The 15,361-nt window shown below is 47.3% G+C and overlaps 1 protein-coding gene across 1 annotated transcript; it reads left to right on the top strand.

The window, feature by feature from the left end:
- The first annotated feature begins 9,855 nt into the window (after positions 1-9,855).
- On the top strand, positions 9,856-14,862 carry Litafd (LITAF domain containing). Its single transcript, XM_027423954.2, has 4 exons — positions 9,856-9,904; positions 11,918-12,028; positions 13,031-13,175; positions 13,542-14,862. The coding sequence occupies exons 1-4, from the start codon at positions 9,856-9,858 to the stop codon at positions 13,648-13,650; spliced, it is 414 nt and encodes a 137-aa protein (XP_027279755.2). The 3' UTR covers positions 13,651-14,862.
- The last annotated feature ends 499 nt before the right edge of the window (positions 14,863-15,361 follow it).

Below are 15,361 nucleotides of genomic sequence, written 5' to 3'. Positions count from 1 at the left end.
AGAGGCCAGAGACTTGGATAAACACTAGGCAGGAGGTCCTGCAGAACACTAGACACTGTCATGGGGACATCCAAGGGGAACTTGACCTAAACTCATTTCTCCTTCCTCCCATCTTTCTCTCCTGTTTCCCTTTCTCACATGCTCATGGTTCAGCACTACCCTCTAGGGGATGTTTGAGGCACACAAAGTGTTGGGTGGGGGCTCTTCCCCCTAAGGAGCTCTTGTTCCTGAGAACCAGGGCCAGGGATGTGGAGCAGGCTCAGGGCCTACAGATGAGGCTTCCAACACTACACCCATACTTCTATCTGTGGAACTAAGGACGTGTACGGCGCCAGACCCTAACTCTACCTAACTGGAAACCCAACCAGTTTTTATTTCTAATTCTGAAATTGAGGTTCAAAAGTCTGTGGATTTTCCAGGGAGGCTGGGGCCAGCTGGGCTGGGCTGGCTCAGAACCACACTAGGTCCATGGTGTGGGATACCATTACCCAGGATTCACACCTGCCCCCGCCCAGTCCTCTGAACCCAGGCACCCAATTCAGAAACATGAAACCACTGCCAATATTCACACTTTTTTTCTTTATTTTTATTAGACGGAGTCTCACGGTCCATACTATCTTCAAACTCTCTATGTAGCTGAGGGTAAACTAGAATTTCTAATCCTCCTAACCTAGAACTCAAAACAATCTTCCTGCCTCAGAATCCTGATTCCTGATATTGCAGGCAAGCATATGCCACCATGCCTTGGTTCCCCAAATTCTTATTCTGTTATTTGTGTGTGTGTGTGTGGTGTGTGTGTGTGTGTGTGTGTGTGTGTACTTGACACAAGCTAGAATCATCAGAGAAGGAGCCTTAGTTGAGGAAATGCCTCAGTGAGATCCAGCTGTAAGGCATTTTCTCTATTAGTGACTAATGGGGGAGGGCCCAGACCATGGTGTGTGGTGCGATCCCTGGGCTGGTGGTCCTGGGTTCTCTAAGAAGGCAGGCTGAGCAAGCCATGGGAAACAATCCAGGAAGCAGCATCCTCCATGGTTTCTGCAGCAGTTCCTGCCACCAGGATCCTGCCCTATTTAAGTTCCTGTCCTGACTTGCTTTGGTGATAAACAGAAATGTGGAAGTGTAAGCTGAATAAACCCTTTCCTCCCTGACTTGCTTTTTGGTCATGGTGTTTTGTCACAGCAGCAGAAACCCTAAAACAAGTTGGTACCAGCATAAACATGCTATTGATATGACAAACCTGACCATATTTTTGGGAGGGTTGTGGAAGGACTTAGAGACTTTGGATTAGAAAAGCCATTGAGTGTCAAGAGCTCTGTGGGGTTGTGTGTGTGGGAGCTTGGAAGATAAGAACGTTGAGAGCAGTGCAGAGGATGGAGCCCTAGCTTGTGAAGTTTAAGAGGGAAGTTTAAAGATCATCAGCAGGGTAGTGGTGGCACATACTTTAATCCCAGCACTCGGGAGGCAGTGGCAGGCTGATCTTAGTGAGTTGTTCAAGGCCAGCCTGAGCTACAAGGTGAGTTCCAGGACAGCCAGGACTGTTACACAGAGAAACCCTGTCTTGAAAAACCATTAGAAAGAAAGAAAGAAAGAAAGAAAGAAAGAAAGAAAGAAAGAAAGAAAGAAAGAAAGAAAGAAAAAGAAAGAAAGAAAGAAAAAGAAAGAAAGAAAAGAAAAGAAAGAAAGAAAGAAAGATATAGATAGATAGATAGATAGATAGAGATAGATAGATAGATAGATAGATAGATAGATTATCAGGACCATTTGTTATTTTGAGTTAAGATCCTGTGGTTCTGGTTAGCTGGGGTTGAATAACCAGCTCTGATTAATGAGATACCAGAACTACTAAAGCAAAATTGCTTTGCTGGGATACTTGATGCTGGTCAGCTGGAGCTAAGAAATGAGTGGTGATTGAGAAGTGCAGGAAGCAGGCTTGTGTCACTCTCCAGTTCCATTCTACGTACACAGCTTGTCCTCTAAGCTCGGGCTGGCTCCTCTCTACCACTGCTGCTGTTCTTGGGAGTCATCCCATGGAACTGGCATCTCTAAAATGCTAGCGTCTTCTGCTGCAACTGGGCTGCACTTTCACCAATAACCTCTCCTAGGCTCTCCTCATCATGCCAAGCCTCAAATTCTCCGCTTGACCCCTTCAGTCCTGGCCTTCAGCTGCTACTGAGGCTGTACCTTCACCAATGGCCACTGCTGGATCTCACAGTGCCAAGCCTCAGCTACTTTCCATGACCCCTCAAGCCTTCAAAACAAGTACCACCTGGATGATGGCTTACACATTACCAAGCCTGACTGCCAGCAAGAGGTGCAACTTTGGCAGCCTCTGGAACACAGCTTCTCTGTACTTTCAGCAAACACTTCCCAGAAGATGGTGAATGGATCCCAGCCATTGGATGGTTGGAATTTGGTTTTGCTTTGATTTGATTAACTGTGCCCTGTTTTTTCCCTCTTGAAGTAAATATAGAGTCCACAGTTAAGAGCCTTGGGATTTTAATAGACTTTGGATTTTAAAAGAGATTGGCTATTTTAAAGGGACTGAAATTTCAATGTGTTTGAATTTGTAAAAGACTGTGGGACTTTTAAAGTTATTTATGTTTTTAATGTGAGATCCCGAGGATGATTAAGAAAGGGAGGGTTGTGGCTTAATTGTGATTTGTGTGTCAAGCTCACAAATGGTTGATTGTACTGGCTAGTTTTATGTGTCAACTTGACACAAGCTAGAGTCATCAGAGAGGAAGGGGCCTCGGTTGAGGAAATGCCTCCCTGAGATCCAGCTATAAGGCATTTTCACAATTGGTGATCAGTGGGGGAGGGCACAGACCCTGGTGGGTCATTCCATCCTGAGGCTGGTAATCCTGGGTTTTATAAGAAAGTAGGCTAAACCAGGCAGTGGTGGAGCAAGGCTTTAATCCCAACACTCGGGAGACAGAGGCAGGCAGAGCTCTGTGGTTCCAGGCCAGCCTGGTCTACAGAGCTAGAGCTTGTTCCAAAACAGCCAGGGATATGCAGAGAAATTCTGTCTTGAAAAGGAGGAGGAGGAGGAAGAGGAGGAGGAGGAGGAGGAGGAGGAGGAGGAGGAGGAGGAGAAGGAGAAGGAGAAGGAGAAGGAGAAGGAGAAGGAGAAGGAGAAGGAGAAGGCGAAGAAGAAGGCAACAAGCTGAGCAGCAAGCCAGGGGAAGCAAGCCAATAAGCAGCACCCATCCATGGCTTCTACATCAGCTCCCACCTCCAGGTTCCTCCCCTGTTTGAGTTCTTGTCCTGACTTCCTTCAATGGCAAACAGTGATGTGGAGGTGTAAGCTGAATAAACACTTTCATCCCCGACTTGCTTTTTGGTCATGGCGTTTCATCACAATAGAGACCCTAAGACAGTGTGTGTGTGTGTGTGTACACGCACGAAAGTGCGCACGCGAGTGCAGGCATGAGAGACAGAGAGAGAGAGAGAGAGAGAGAGAGAGAGAGAGAGAGAGAGAGAGATCTGGAGGCCAGAGAACAACTTTCACCTTTATATAGGTTCCAGTGAACTATATCTAGGTGAACTCAGCTCACCAGGTTTGCATGGCAAGCAAACTTATGAACTGAACCATCTCACTGATCCTCTTTTTTTTTTTTTTTTTTTTTTTTGAGACAGGGTCTCATGTAGCCCAGGCTGTCCTTGATCTTGTTATGTAGCCAAGGATGACTTCACGCCTCCCACGTATGTCAGAATCACAGGCGTATGCCACCATACCTGAGTCTCTGATTATTTTAAAGAGACATCTCCTGAAGTCTCACAATCAGGGTAAGGAGGTCCAGTCCAGTTGAGTAAAAGCAGGAGCATGGAGCACTGGGGAGCACTGGTAGGTGGGGAATCTGGTTACATGAGGCTCTTCATTTCCAAGGGGAGCATTGTGAACTGCACCTACCTTAGTAAGGGGCTCACACTGTGAAAATGCCCGTGTGTAGACAGAATGTTGACACATAACCAGCCTGCTTCCCGGAAAGTAGAAGATGATGACTTGCTTTTTATTACATTTTTGTGTGCTCTGTGTATGGGCACATGTAGCCAAGGATTGAACTCAAGTTGTCAAGCTTGACAGCAAGCACCTTCACGGGCTAAATCTGTTGACCCCTACTGCTTTTTTAGTTACATTTTGACCCAGTCCTCACTGTGGCCCTAGGATGAGCTGTGGCCCTTGGATGAGCTGTGTAACCCAGGCTACACAATGACTCAAACAGAAAACAACTGGAATGAACTTGAGCCAAGTGGTATAATGGGGGACCTGTCCCTGTCTACAGAGGGTATGACAGTCCCTCATGAGCTGAAATTCTGATGGTACAAGTGAGCTGTGGCACCTCTCCTAGGGATGCATCCTAAAGAACCGGACGGCACCCACAAAGATGCCTGCACACCCACTCTTATTGATACACCATGTACAATAATCAGGTTGTGGAATCAGCCCAGATACTTAGAGACAGATGAACGGGTGAAGAAATGGCATGCTTATGCATGGTGGTGTTTACTCACTGGTAAAGATGAACGAAGTAACATCTTTGAAGGAAAACAGATGGAAGGGGATATTATTAAGTGAAACAAATTAAACCAGATGCAACGAGACATGGATCACATACATTCCCTTACGGGAGAGAGAGAGAGAGAGAGAGAGAGAGAGAGAGAGATAGGCAGATATGATATGTGGAGGCTTATACCTGCAACCTCAGCAGTTGAGAAGCTGAGATAGGAGGCTCAAGATTAGTTCAAGTCCAGCCTGAGCTGGGCTATTCAGCAAGTTCCAAATTAGCCTGTGCTAAAATGAGTCCCTGCTTCAAAACAAAACCAATATATACATATAGCATTAACACTATGTGTGCATACATATGTATGCATAATATAAAAGGGGGAACAACAGGAGGATAAATAAGAGAAGATACTGGGAGGATGGATATCCTCCAAGTTCATTATATACATCATGTAGGGGTCATTAGTTTATACAATTAACATATGTTAATAAAAACAGCAAAGCCTAGAGAAATGGCTCAGTGATTAAAGCACTCGCCACATAAGCAGCAAGAGCAAGAACCAGAGTTCAAATCCCCAGAAGCCAGGTGGTGGCTTGAACAAGAATGGCACACAATTATGTTTGAATACTTGGTCCCTAGGTGGTGGCATTGTTTGGAAAGGGGTAGAAGCTGTGGGCTTATTGGAGGAGATGTGTCACTGAGAGCAGGGTTTGAGGTTTCAAAAGCCCACACCATTCCCAGTCATTTCTCTCTCTGCCTTGTGCTGTGGATCAAGATGTGAGCTCTCAGCCACTGCTTCAGCACCATGTGCCTGCCTGCTGCCATGCTCCCCACCTTGATGGTCATGGACTCTACCCCTCTGGAACCATGAGCCTCAATTGAAACATTTTCTTCTTTTCTTTTTTTTTCAAAGTTTTTATTTATTTATTATATATACAATTACTGCATACATGCTTGCACACCAGAAGAGAGCACCAGATCTCATTATAGATGGTTGTGAGCCACCATGTGGTTGCTGGGAATTGAACTCAGGACCTCTGGAAGAACAGACAGTGCTCTTAACCTCTGAGCCATCTCCCCATCCTGAAACATTTTTTTAAGAAGTTGTTTTGGGGGGTGGAGTGATGGCCCAGTGGTTAAGAGCACTGACTGCTCTTCCAAAGGACCCAGGTTCAATTCCCAGCACCCACATGGCAGCTTACACTATCTGTAACTCCAGTTCCAGGAGATCCGATGCTGTCATACAGACATACATGCAGATAAAACACCAATGCACAAGAAATTAAAAAAAAAAAAAAGAAAAGAAAAAACGTTGCTTTGGAGCCAAGCAATGCTGGCCTACACCTTTAATCCCAGCACCTAGAGGGTAGAGGCAGGTGGATCTCTGTGAGTTTAAGACCAGCCTGGTCTACAGGAGCCAGGGCTATACAAAAATCTGTCTCAAACAAACAAAAAAAAATTGCTTTGGTCATGGTATTTTGTCATGGCAATAGAAAGGCAACTAAGACACCATGTAAATGCCAGTGTGGCATGACAGCCTGCGTATAATTCCAGCACTCAGGAGAAGATGGGTTTCAGGAGATGACTAGCTGGACTACCCTTATTAGTGGGTTAATAGTCCATCAGAGAGACCTGACATCAGTGAATAAAATCCAGAGGGATCAACCAAGACTCCTAATGTCAACCTTGGGTCTCAACAGGAAAATATGCGCTTATAGGTGAACACACACAGGTTAAAAGGCACACACACAGTATAAACACATACACATGACAACATATCCAGCCAAAAGCAAATATGAGGGCCATTACATTTTCATGCTACTCCTGGCAGGATGTGTTACCAAACCCATTTTTCAGGGGATAAAACTGAGGCTCAGAAATTAAGATACTCAGCAGGGGTCACAATGGCACTTTTACCACCTTCTCCCTCTAGGCCTGGCCCTACCTTATTTTGGGAGAGAAGAGATTTAAACAACAGGAGCTGGAAATGTTGCTCAGTAGTAGAGTACTTAGCTAGAATGTATGATTGATATGGCCCCTTGTAATCTCAGCACTTGGGAGGTAGATACAGCAGCATCATGAATTCAAGGTCATTCTCAGCTGCAAAGCAAACTTGAAGCCAGTAGGAACTAGTTGAAACCTGTCTAAAAACAAAACAACAAACCAGTCATCCAGAAGGTCTGGGCCCCAGATATCCTCAAGAGGAGTTCTGAAGAGCCTAGCCAAGCCTGTGCAAGCTCTCACCTGAGATCCAGCTCGTGATGCTGGGCTGGCTTCTGGTCCCCTCTTATGACTCCTTATTTCTCCCAGCCCTGGCCTAGGAGTTTCTAGATGAGGGAGTTACCACCACAGTTGGGAGCCCTAGGTTGATTTGTGGCAAGCTGGTGCTTCCTCCTGGTGGTGAGGGTTAGAATTGTTAGGGCTCATCATCTTGTTGCCTTCTTCCCTCCCTTCACACTTAAGACTTCCCAGTTCATACTCCTCTTACGAGACTCAAAACTGTGTTAGAAGGAACGAGGCCCTTAAAATCTTTGTGCTAGGGATGTAACTCTGTCAGTAGTGTGCTCACATAGCATTCATGATGCCCTAGGTTACATCCCCAGCACGGCACAACACTGCACAAAACCACGAGTGGTGACACTCTTTGCACTCAGAAGGGTGGAGGCAGGAGGACCAAAACTTCAAGGGCATCCTTGGCTACACAGTGAGTTTGAGGCCAGGCTGAGATCTACGAGACTCCGAGTCAAAAACAATATCCTTAGAGAAGGAAGCCCCTAAGTCTACCCCAAGAGGTGACATTCCAACAGATACAAGAACCCTAGATGGGGGTACTGTGATGAGTGGAGCATGCATCTCATTCATTCATTCATTCATTCATTCATTCATTCATTCACATTCGACTTACATCAACCAGTCATCCTTCACCCACTAGGCTTACATGCACAAGTTAACAGAGCAGAAACCAAATGCTCTCCCCAACTTATCCCCAAAGCCCCACAAAAACAAGTTTAGGTTGACCTAACCTGGGACAGCACTCAATCTTGACCCAACCAATCATGTGATAGAGTAAAAAATGTAATTCAGCACTCCAAAGCTGAGACAGGAGGATTGCCAAAAATTTGAGGGATCCTGGGCTCCACAATAAGACTTTGTTTAAAACAAAACAAACAAATGAAAAGGTAATATAAACTTGGCATCCTACTTGTTTTATTTGCTGTTGTTCCCATTGTTAGGAGTTGTTTTTATCATTTATTTGTTTAAATTTTTAATTTTTGGGGGAGGGGGGTTTCCAAGACAGGGTTCTCTGTAGGTTTGGAGACTGTCCTCTTTGAAGACCAGGGTGGCCTAGAACTCTTAGAGATCTGCGTGCCTCTGCCTCTCGAGTGCTGGGATTAAAGGCATGTGCCACCACCGCCCAGTTGAAGTTTTAATTTTTTATTGTCATAAAATACTCAGAGACTTGGGCCTGGGGGTGTAGCTCATTTGGCAGAGGGCTTGCCTAGTGTGATGGTTAGCATTGTCAATGTGACATGATCTAGAATCTTCCAGTAGAAAGGTCTCTGGGCATGCCTGTGGGGGAGTCTCTTGATTTCCTTGGTAGGGGTGGAAAGACTGGCCCACAGTGGTGGCACCATTCCCTGGCAGGGTCCTGGACTGTAGACATAAGAGACTTGAGCATCAAGGTGCAGGCATGACTCTCTGTTTCTCTTTGGGGACTTGATGTGACCTGCTGCTTCAAGCCACCTTGATTTCTCTGCCACGATGGACTATCCCTTGAACTGTGAGCTAACACAGAGCCTTTCTCCTTTCAATGGCTTTCCTCAGGGTGTTTAATCACAGCTACATAAGTAGAGCTGAGACACCCAGTGTGCACAGGACCCTGGGTTCCATTCTCAGGGTTACACAAAACCAGTTGTGGTGGTCTACACCCATGATCCCAGCACTCCAGAGGTGGAGGCAGGAGGATCAACAGCTCATTGCCATTTTCAACAACTTAACATGTTTGAGCCTTGTCTAACAAGAGCATGAACTTCAAATGCCCATTTACCTTGTACATGAACTTTAAATTTGAAATACTCAGATGTACAGAGATATTGAAATAAATGTTCAGGAGTAGTTCGCACGCCTACCACCTCAGTTCCACCCTCATCAGCACTTGGTTGTTCGGCTGTCTCCAAGCACCTGATAGGACTAGTTCCACGACACCCCCCCTCCAAATTTTTGGATGCTGATGCTGAAGTCCCTTATAGCAAAAGATAGCCAGACATGGGTCAACTATCCATGCTGGAGATGTGGCTCAGTGGGTAGAGTGCTTGCCTAGCATGCACAAAGCCCTGGGGTGGATCCACGGCACTGAGAAGGCTGGGTGTGGCACCACCTTGACATCATCACCTAGAATTACTGGGGAGAAGGGCTTCCCAACAGTAATTCTGCACTTAGGAACTGGGACAGGAAGATTGAGTTCTTGGCCAACCTAGGCTATATAGCAAGTTCAAGGCCCTGTCTCACAAACAAACAAAACCCTTACAAGGTTGCTATTATTTTATCCTTTCTACAGATGCAAGGTAAGGGACAGAGGTAAAGAGAGGTAGACTTTCCCTGAGTTCCTGGAGCTAAATCAGCAGGAGAGGTTGACTGGGTTCAGGGAAGACACATGCAGGTTTGCATGTGTGTATTTGTGGACACTGTGACCATACAGTGTCCTGTATCCCAGACTGGCCTTGAACTCACTATGTAGTTGAAGATGACCTTGGACCCCTGACCCCCTGCCTCCGCCTCTCTGGTGGTGGTTTATAGATACATGTTACCACATACAGCTTATACAGTGCTGAGGATTGAACCTGGATTGTGTGCATGCTTGGCAAGCACTCTGCAAACTGAGCCACTGTTTTACACCTGGTTTTTGGTTTGGTTTTTGTTGTTGTTGTTTTGAGACAGAATTTTTCTATGTAGCCCAGGCTGGCCTGAACCCACTACATAAACCCAACCGAGCTTGGCTTTGAACTCGTATTTACTGTCTCTACCTCTTGAGCACTGGGCTTATAGGTGTATGTATGTATGTATTGGTGACAACATGTAGCCCCTTTTCCCCACCTTTTCCTTTCTTTTTTTTTGTGACAAGAACTCAATACATACCCCCAGAATGTCTTTGAATTTTCCATCTTCCTGCCTCAGTCTCCTAAGTGCTGGGCTCACAGGCCTGTGATACTAGGCCCAGTTCCATGTTTACCTGCATTCTAATAGAAAGGACACTGATGGTATTGGATGCCCTCTACCAGAACTCACAGGACTCAGGGTCTTAGTTGATTTCCTGATCCAGCTCACAAAGCTTCAACCTGCTGTGGGGAGTATGGAAGGTTCCTTTAAGCTGAGCCATGAGCAGGCACCCTCTCCAGCAGGTAGGTAATAGAGACAAAATCCCCTGGCCTATGCATCAAAAACATCACAATGGCTGTGGCAGCTGTAAGAGGCCTACTTCTCCCCAGTGACACCTCTCCAAGGGAACTTCTGGAACCAAGAGCCTGTCCACTCAGAACCTGGTACCCAAGGACGCTCCTTGAGGAGTACTTCTAAAACAGGACTATCATGGCACCAAAATGGGACCATGCCCATGGTGAGGGACCTCACTTGGGAGCTAGAAAACGGCTTGGGGAGCAAGAGAAGGGAGAGACTATTTGCTGATCTGGTAGCTGATCCCATCTACTCCCCTAAGTCTCACTGACCTGTACTACCCAGGTGACGCAGTAGGGATAGTTGTTGGGTTAGACCTCCAGCACCCCTCTCTCTCTCTCTCCCTCCCTTCCTCCCTCCCTCCCCCATGAAGCATCACATGGAATCTACCAAGGGATACTAATGGCTCCCACATCAATAAAGCCTGTGGGTGGCATAGCCAGGGTAGGGGCCAGGGTGTGGAGCTGCCCATGTGCTGAGATGGCCTGGGATGGTGTCTGACCCCATCTGAACAGTTTTCTCATTGGAATTCCTACCAACTCCATGTAAATGGTCAAGAGGATCCAGGGTGTATTGGTGCACACCTTTCAACACAGCACGAAGGAGGCAGAGGCAGGAGGATCTCCAGTCTACATACTGAGCTACAGGACTGCATAGAGAGACCCTATCCTACATAAAACAAAATAAAATAAGGATCCAGGGTTTATTCAGCTGGGCACTGACCTGGCTTGAGACTCTAGTTGGTACTGGTCATGGGCTTCATTTCTGACCTTTGGTTTCTCTTCTGGAAAAAAAAAAAAAAAAAAAAAAAAAAAAAAAAAAAAAAAAAAAAAAAAAAAAAAAAAAAAAAAAAGCCTGACAACTAGCTCCAGACAGAGCTTCTGGGCCAACAAAGCTGAGACATCTCTTGTCCCCAAAGTGGAGACAGTAGGGCCACATGGTCAAGGGCTACCTGCTCTCCTTAGTCCTAGTCTGGGAGGAGACAGTAAAGGAACCTGTGAAAGGAAGCTACGGAAGGAGGCTCTGAGGGGAAGCTCTGAGCAGAGTGGCCACAGAGATCCACCTCCAGCTACTAGCTCTTTTCGTGAAGGGGCCAGGCCATTGGTGATGGAGCCCAGGGCCCCAGCAGGCACCTGCAAGGTTGTACATAAAAATTCAGTGAGGACCTTACTGCCCATCTGTACATATTAAGTCATGGCGGCTCATTCTGGGTGTGATAACATACCTGGAGCACTGAGCCAGGTGGATTGCTACAAGCTCCAGGCCAGCCTGAATGAGATCTAAACTCAAAAAAAAAAAAAAAAAAAAAAAAAAAAAAAAAAAAAAAAAAAAAGATGAACTCAATTGGTAGAGTGCTTGCTTAGCATGCAAGAAGCCCTGGGCCTGGGTTTGATCTTCAGTACTGTATAAACTGGACATGGAGGTGCAGGCCTATAATAGGTAGAGGCAGAAGGGTCAGATGTTCCCAGTGAGCCTGGGAAACACAGACCTTAACTCAACTTAGTCCCTGCCACAAAAAGCATCGGATGGAGCTCAAATATCCTGACTTCAGAGCCCCTGCTAAGGTTAGTTCCCTTGCATCTGATCAGAAACCTACCTGGTCTCCAATGATAACTTACTGAGTCACCTCAGGCAAGGTATTGAACCTTTCTGAACCTCATCTCTCCCACCTGCAAAATCTGAATGATGCTTCATTGGTGAAAGGGAATATGATGAAACATGTTACCTGTTTGGCGTGGCCAATAGTAAATGTCCCTGAGCTATGTCACATCCCAGACCTCTAGCACTTCTCCTATGGACAAGGAGGGCATATGTGGAGTCAGAAGTGTCTAAGTTCAAATCACACACACACACCTTGTCTGTATAACTGTGGGCAACTGTGCTCTTGGCAGCAGTGGCGGCCATGTGGTGTCTCCATGCTGGCACATCTGAGCCCTGGGGCCTTGCTTCTTCTCTTTCAGACTCTCGGTATTCTAAGAATCCACCTCCTTATCCCCCCCCTCAGACAAGAGGAGAGAGGTTATCCCACGTATACCCTGTGTACATCCAAGTGCCACCAGTGGTCCAGACCAGTAAGTGTAGCAGCTGTCTCTCCTCCTTGGCTTGGGCTCCTGCTCCCAGAAGGCCACTTACTAAGCTCAGTACAGATGGCAGCTTCTCTGGTGAGCCCTCCTCCCACAGCCGAGAACCCTGAAGTCCCAAAGCTGGCTGGGCCTCACACTATTCACATGGGGTTGGTGCATTGCCAAGGGCTTCTGAGGCATCCTTTTCTATTGTGAAATTCTTGGGGATGGGTAGGTGCTCATGTTATATTTATGAAATGAATCATATTGTAAGTGCTAGTCCACAGATGGGGTGACTTCCGAGTCCCTAAGTTGAACCAGGGCTTTGAGATGCTAGTGTCCCAAGGAAATCCCAGGCACTCAAGATTGACACATTAGACTGTATCAGTCAGCTTCACCATGCTATAACAAACCTGAGGTCATCCAAACCTGACCCCGGGAGCCCATTCAGATCACCAAAGCATGCAGTAAGTTTCTGATACTGGTTTGCACTTCATTTTGTTGTCTTGTTATTACGGTAGTGGTTAAGGGACATGCTAGGCAAGTGCTCCACCACTGGGTTACATACCCAGCTCCTTGTAGAATTATTTTTACTGTTTTGTTTTTTTTTTTAAAAGATTTAAAGATTTATTTTATTTTATGTGTATGAGTGTTTTGCCTGCATGTAGGCCTGGTGTACAAGAGCTAGAGAGGGGCTGCAGAGATGGCTCAGCAATTAAGAGCATTGGCTGCCCTTCCAGAGGACTCAGGTTCAAGGAAGGAAAGACAATGGGCTGGCTGAATCTGGTAGGTTATGCTAGGAACTCCCCAAGCGGGAGGGACCATGCTTAGAAGACCTCCACAGTTCCTAGGACTGATCATATGGCTGATGGGCAGGTACATGGTGGCTTTGGGTGCGTAGGTTAGCACAAGGAAGATGAGTCATGATATAAGAGGGGTGTCCAGACAGGGGGTGCTGGAGACAGGAGGAAGAGGCTCTGATCTGACCCATCTCCCTCCCCTACCCTCAAGACTTGTTCACTGGCTTGCCGAGGATGACAACTTCCATGCCAATGCAGACCATATGTCCCTACTGTGGGAACCGCATCATCACAGTGACAACTCCTGTCCCAGGCTTGCTCACCTGGCTGCTATGCAGTGGCCTCTTTGTATTTGGGTAAGCAGAGGGGACCTGGTAGGGAGGGGATGGGACTGAGATGCAGCTGGAGACAGCTAGAGAACTAAGGACAGAGGGAGGTCCCAGCATGGGTCAGAAGGAGATAGCCTGCTTGAATGGCAGAGGATGGGAGTGGGGATGGACAATGCCTGCCTGCTGGGCAAGTGGTCAGAGGTTGCCATCACCACTGCTGTCAAGAAAGCTTGGCTCTCAGCCCTGCTCTGCAGAACCACCCCAAGGAACTGAGATCCACCCAGAGGTGTGATGAGGGTGCAGGCCAGCACAAGGACTGCTCAGGGGTGATGAGGGTACAGGCCAGCTCAGGCAATCTGCTCAGGTGGGCACACACTGCTTCTGAGGCTGCAGGTGCTTCCTGGGCTGCTGCTTCCTCCCATTCTGTGTGCGGAGTTTCATGGATGTGCAACACTCCTGTCCCGTGTGCCACCAGGAGCTCTTCTACCACCACCGCCTGTGATCTGCACTATAAACAGCAATGAAGCAACATCAGTGTGTATGTGTGCCCCTGCATACCCATCCCACAGGGGGATGGGGTGAGCCAGTGATAACATCCTCCACCTCCTCTGTCTGTCCATGGCTGATGGACGGCACCTGTGTATGTCGGGGTCCCAGCATGAGTTGGTTGGTATCTTCTTGGGGAGGGGTGGAACGCATGCCCACCTATCTCCAGGTTCAGCCTCCTCTGACTACAGATGCCACAGTCCACCAGCCACTTCTTCCCTTGCCCCTTCCCCTCAGCCCCAGCTTCTACCTCTTTGGGGAAACCTGTTACCCACACCCTCACATGTCTAACCCCCCAAGCCCACATCCAGGTTCACACCTGCTGCCCCTTTCCCTAGGGACACGTGTGCTCCATCACTATGTGTAATACTAAGAGAGCCTTATCCTTTCTTCCCTACCTGCCTTGGGCCTGCAGTCTGGATCATCTGTGCCCCATAGGCTGCAGATATCCTCTGGCCACCTCCTAGTAGCTTTCCTCAATTTGCTCAAGGCCCCTTCCCCCATTTCTCTAGGCTTCCATCTTTCCCTCCAGTATCCCACAACCTTCTACCCTGGATGCCTGAGGCAAAACCAGCATGCTGGGCTGGGGAGATGGCCCCGTAAGTAAAAAGATTTGCCTCACAAATATGAGGACCAGAGTTTAGACCCACCAGAACTCACATGAGTGTTGGATGGGCAGGGTGGCCCACCTGTAATCCCAGTCTCAGAAGTCACAAGCAGAGGAATCCCAGAGCAAGCTGGCTATTTAGACTAGCCTCATCAGAAAGCTCTGGGTTTGACTGAGAGACCTTGCCTAAATAAGTGAAGCAGAGGTTTGAAGATGCCCCCTCCAATCAACCTTGGGTCTCCATATTCATGTGCACACATGTGCACCCGGGTATGTGCAAGCACACATACAAAAATGGGAATGGAGACCCTCAGTGAGTCCCTGCAGGAGTAGATGCATGGGGAGGGCATGGCCATCTCCTCTCTCCCAGACACCTTGGATGCAGCCCTTGGTTCTTGTCCTTTCCACTCACTCAAAATCTGTTCCCCTCCATCTTGTGTCCTACTTGGCTCTCGGTCCTACTGCCCCTTCCATTTCTCACCAGCCAGCAGCCTGTGGCTAACCCAGATTGGGTGATGGAGTTAACATCGACAAGAATTCACCACTTATTTGGGAGGCTGAGTCAGGAGGATTGCTAGTCTTAATTACATAGTAAATGTCTGTCTCTTAAAAAAAAAAAATCTGTTGCTGTAATGGTGCTGTCAACTTGACAAAATCCAGAATTGTTTGGGAGATGAGCCTTGCCTGTGGGGAGAATTATGGTTATATTTATGGAGGTGGGAGGGCTTGCCCTCTGTGGGTGGCACCATTCCCTGGCTGGGATCCTGGATTGGTAAAGTGGAGACAGGGAACTGGGCTGCAGCACACTTTTCATCATTCTCTGCTTCCTGATTGTGGGTGTAACCAGTTCGCTCAAGCTGCCGCTGCCTTCACTTCCCCACCGTGAACTGTGTGCTAAAACAAACCCTTCTCCATTACATTCTTGTGTTTTTATCACAGCAACAGGAAAAGAAACTCCAACATCCTTATACCAGACATCTGGTAGAACTCAAAAATTACCCTCTCTCTCGATGAGTTCACTTGAGGCCATCTGTGGCTCCATCCAGGCAGCACCATCCCT

The sequence above is a fragment of the Cricetulus griseus genome, chromosome 7 (genome assembly GCF_003668045.3).
Source record: "Cricetulus griseus strain 17A/GY chromosome 7, alternate assembly CriGri-PICRH-1.0, whole genome shotgun sequence".
NCBI classification, from domain to species: Eukaryota; Metazoa; Chordata; class Mammalia; order Rodentia; family Cricetidae; genus Cricetulus; species Cricetulus griseus.
Note: the sequence above shows the minus strand (reverse complement) of the source record. Positions and strands in the feature narration are given on the sequence as shown.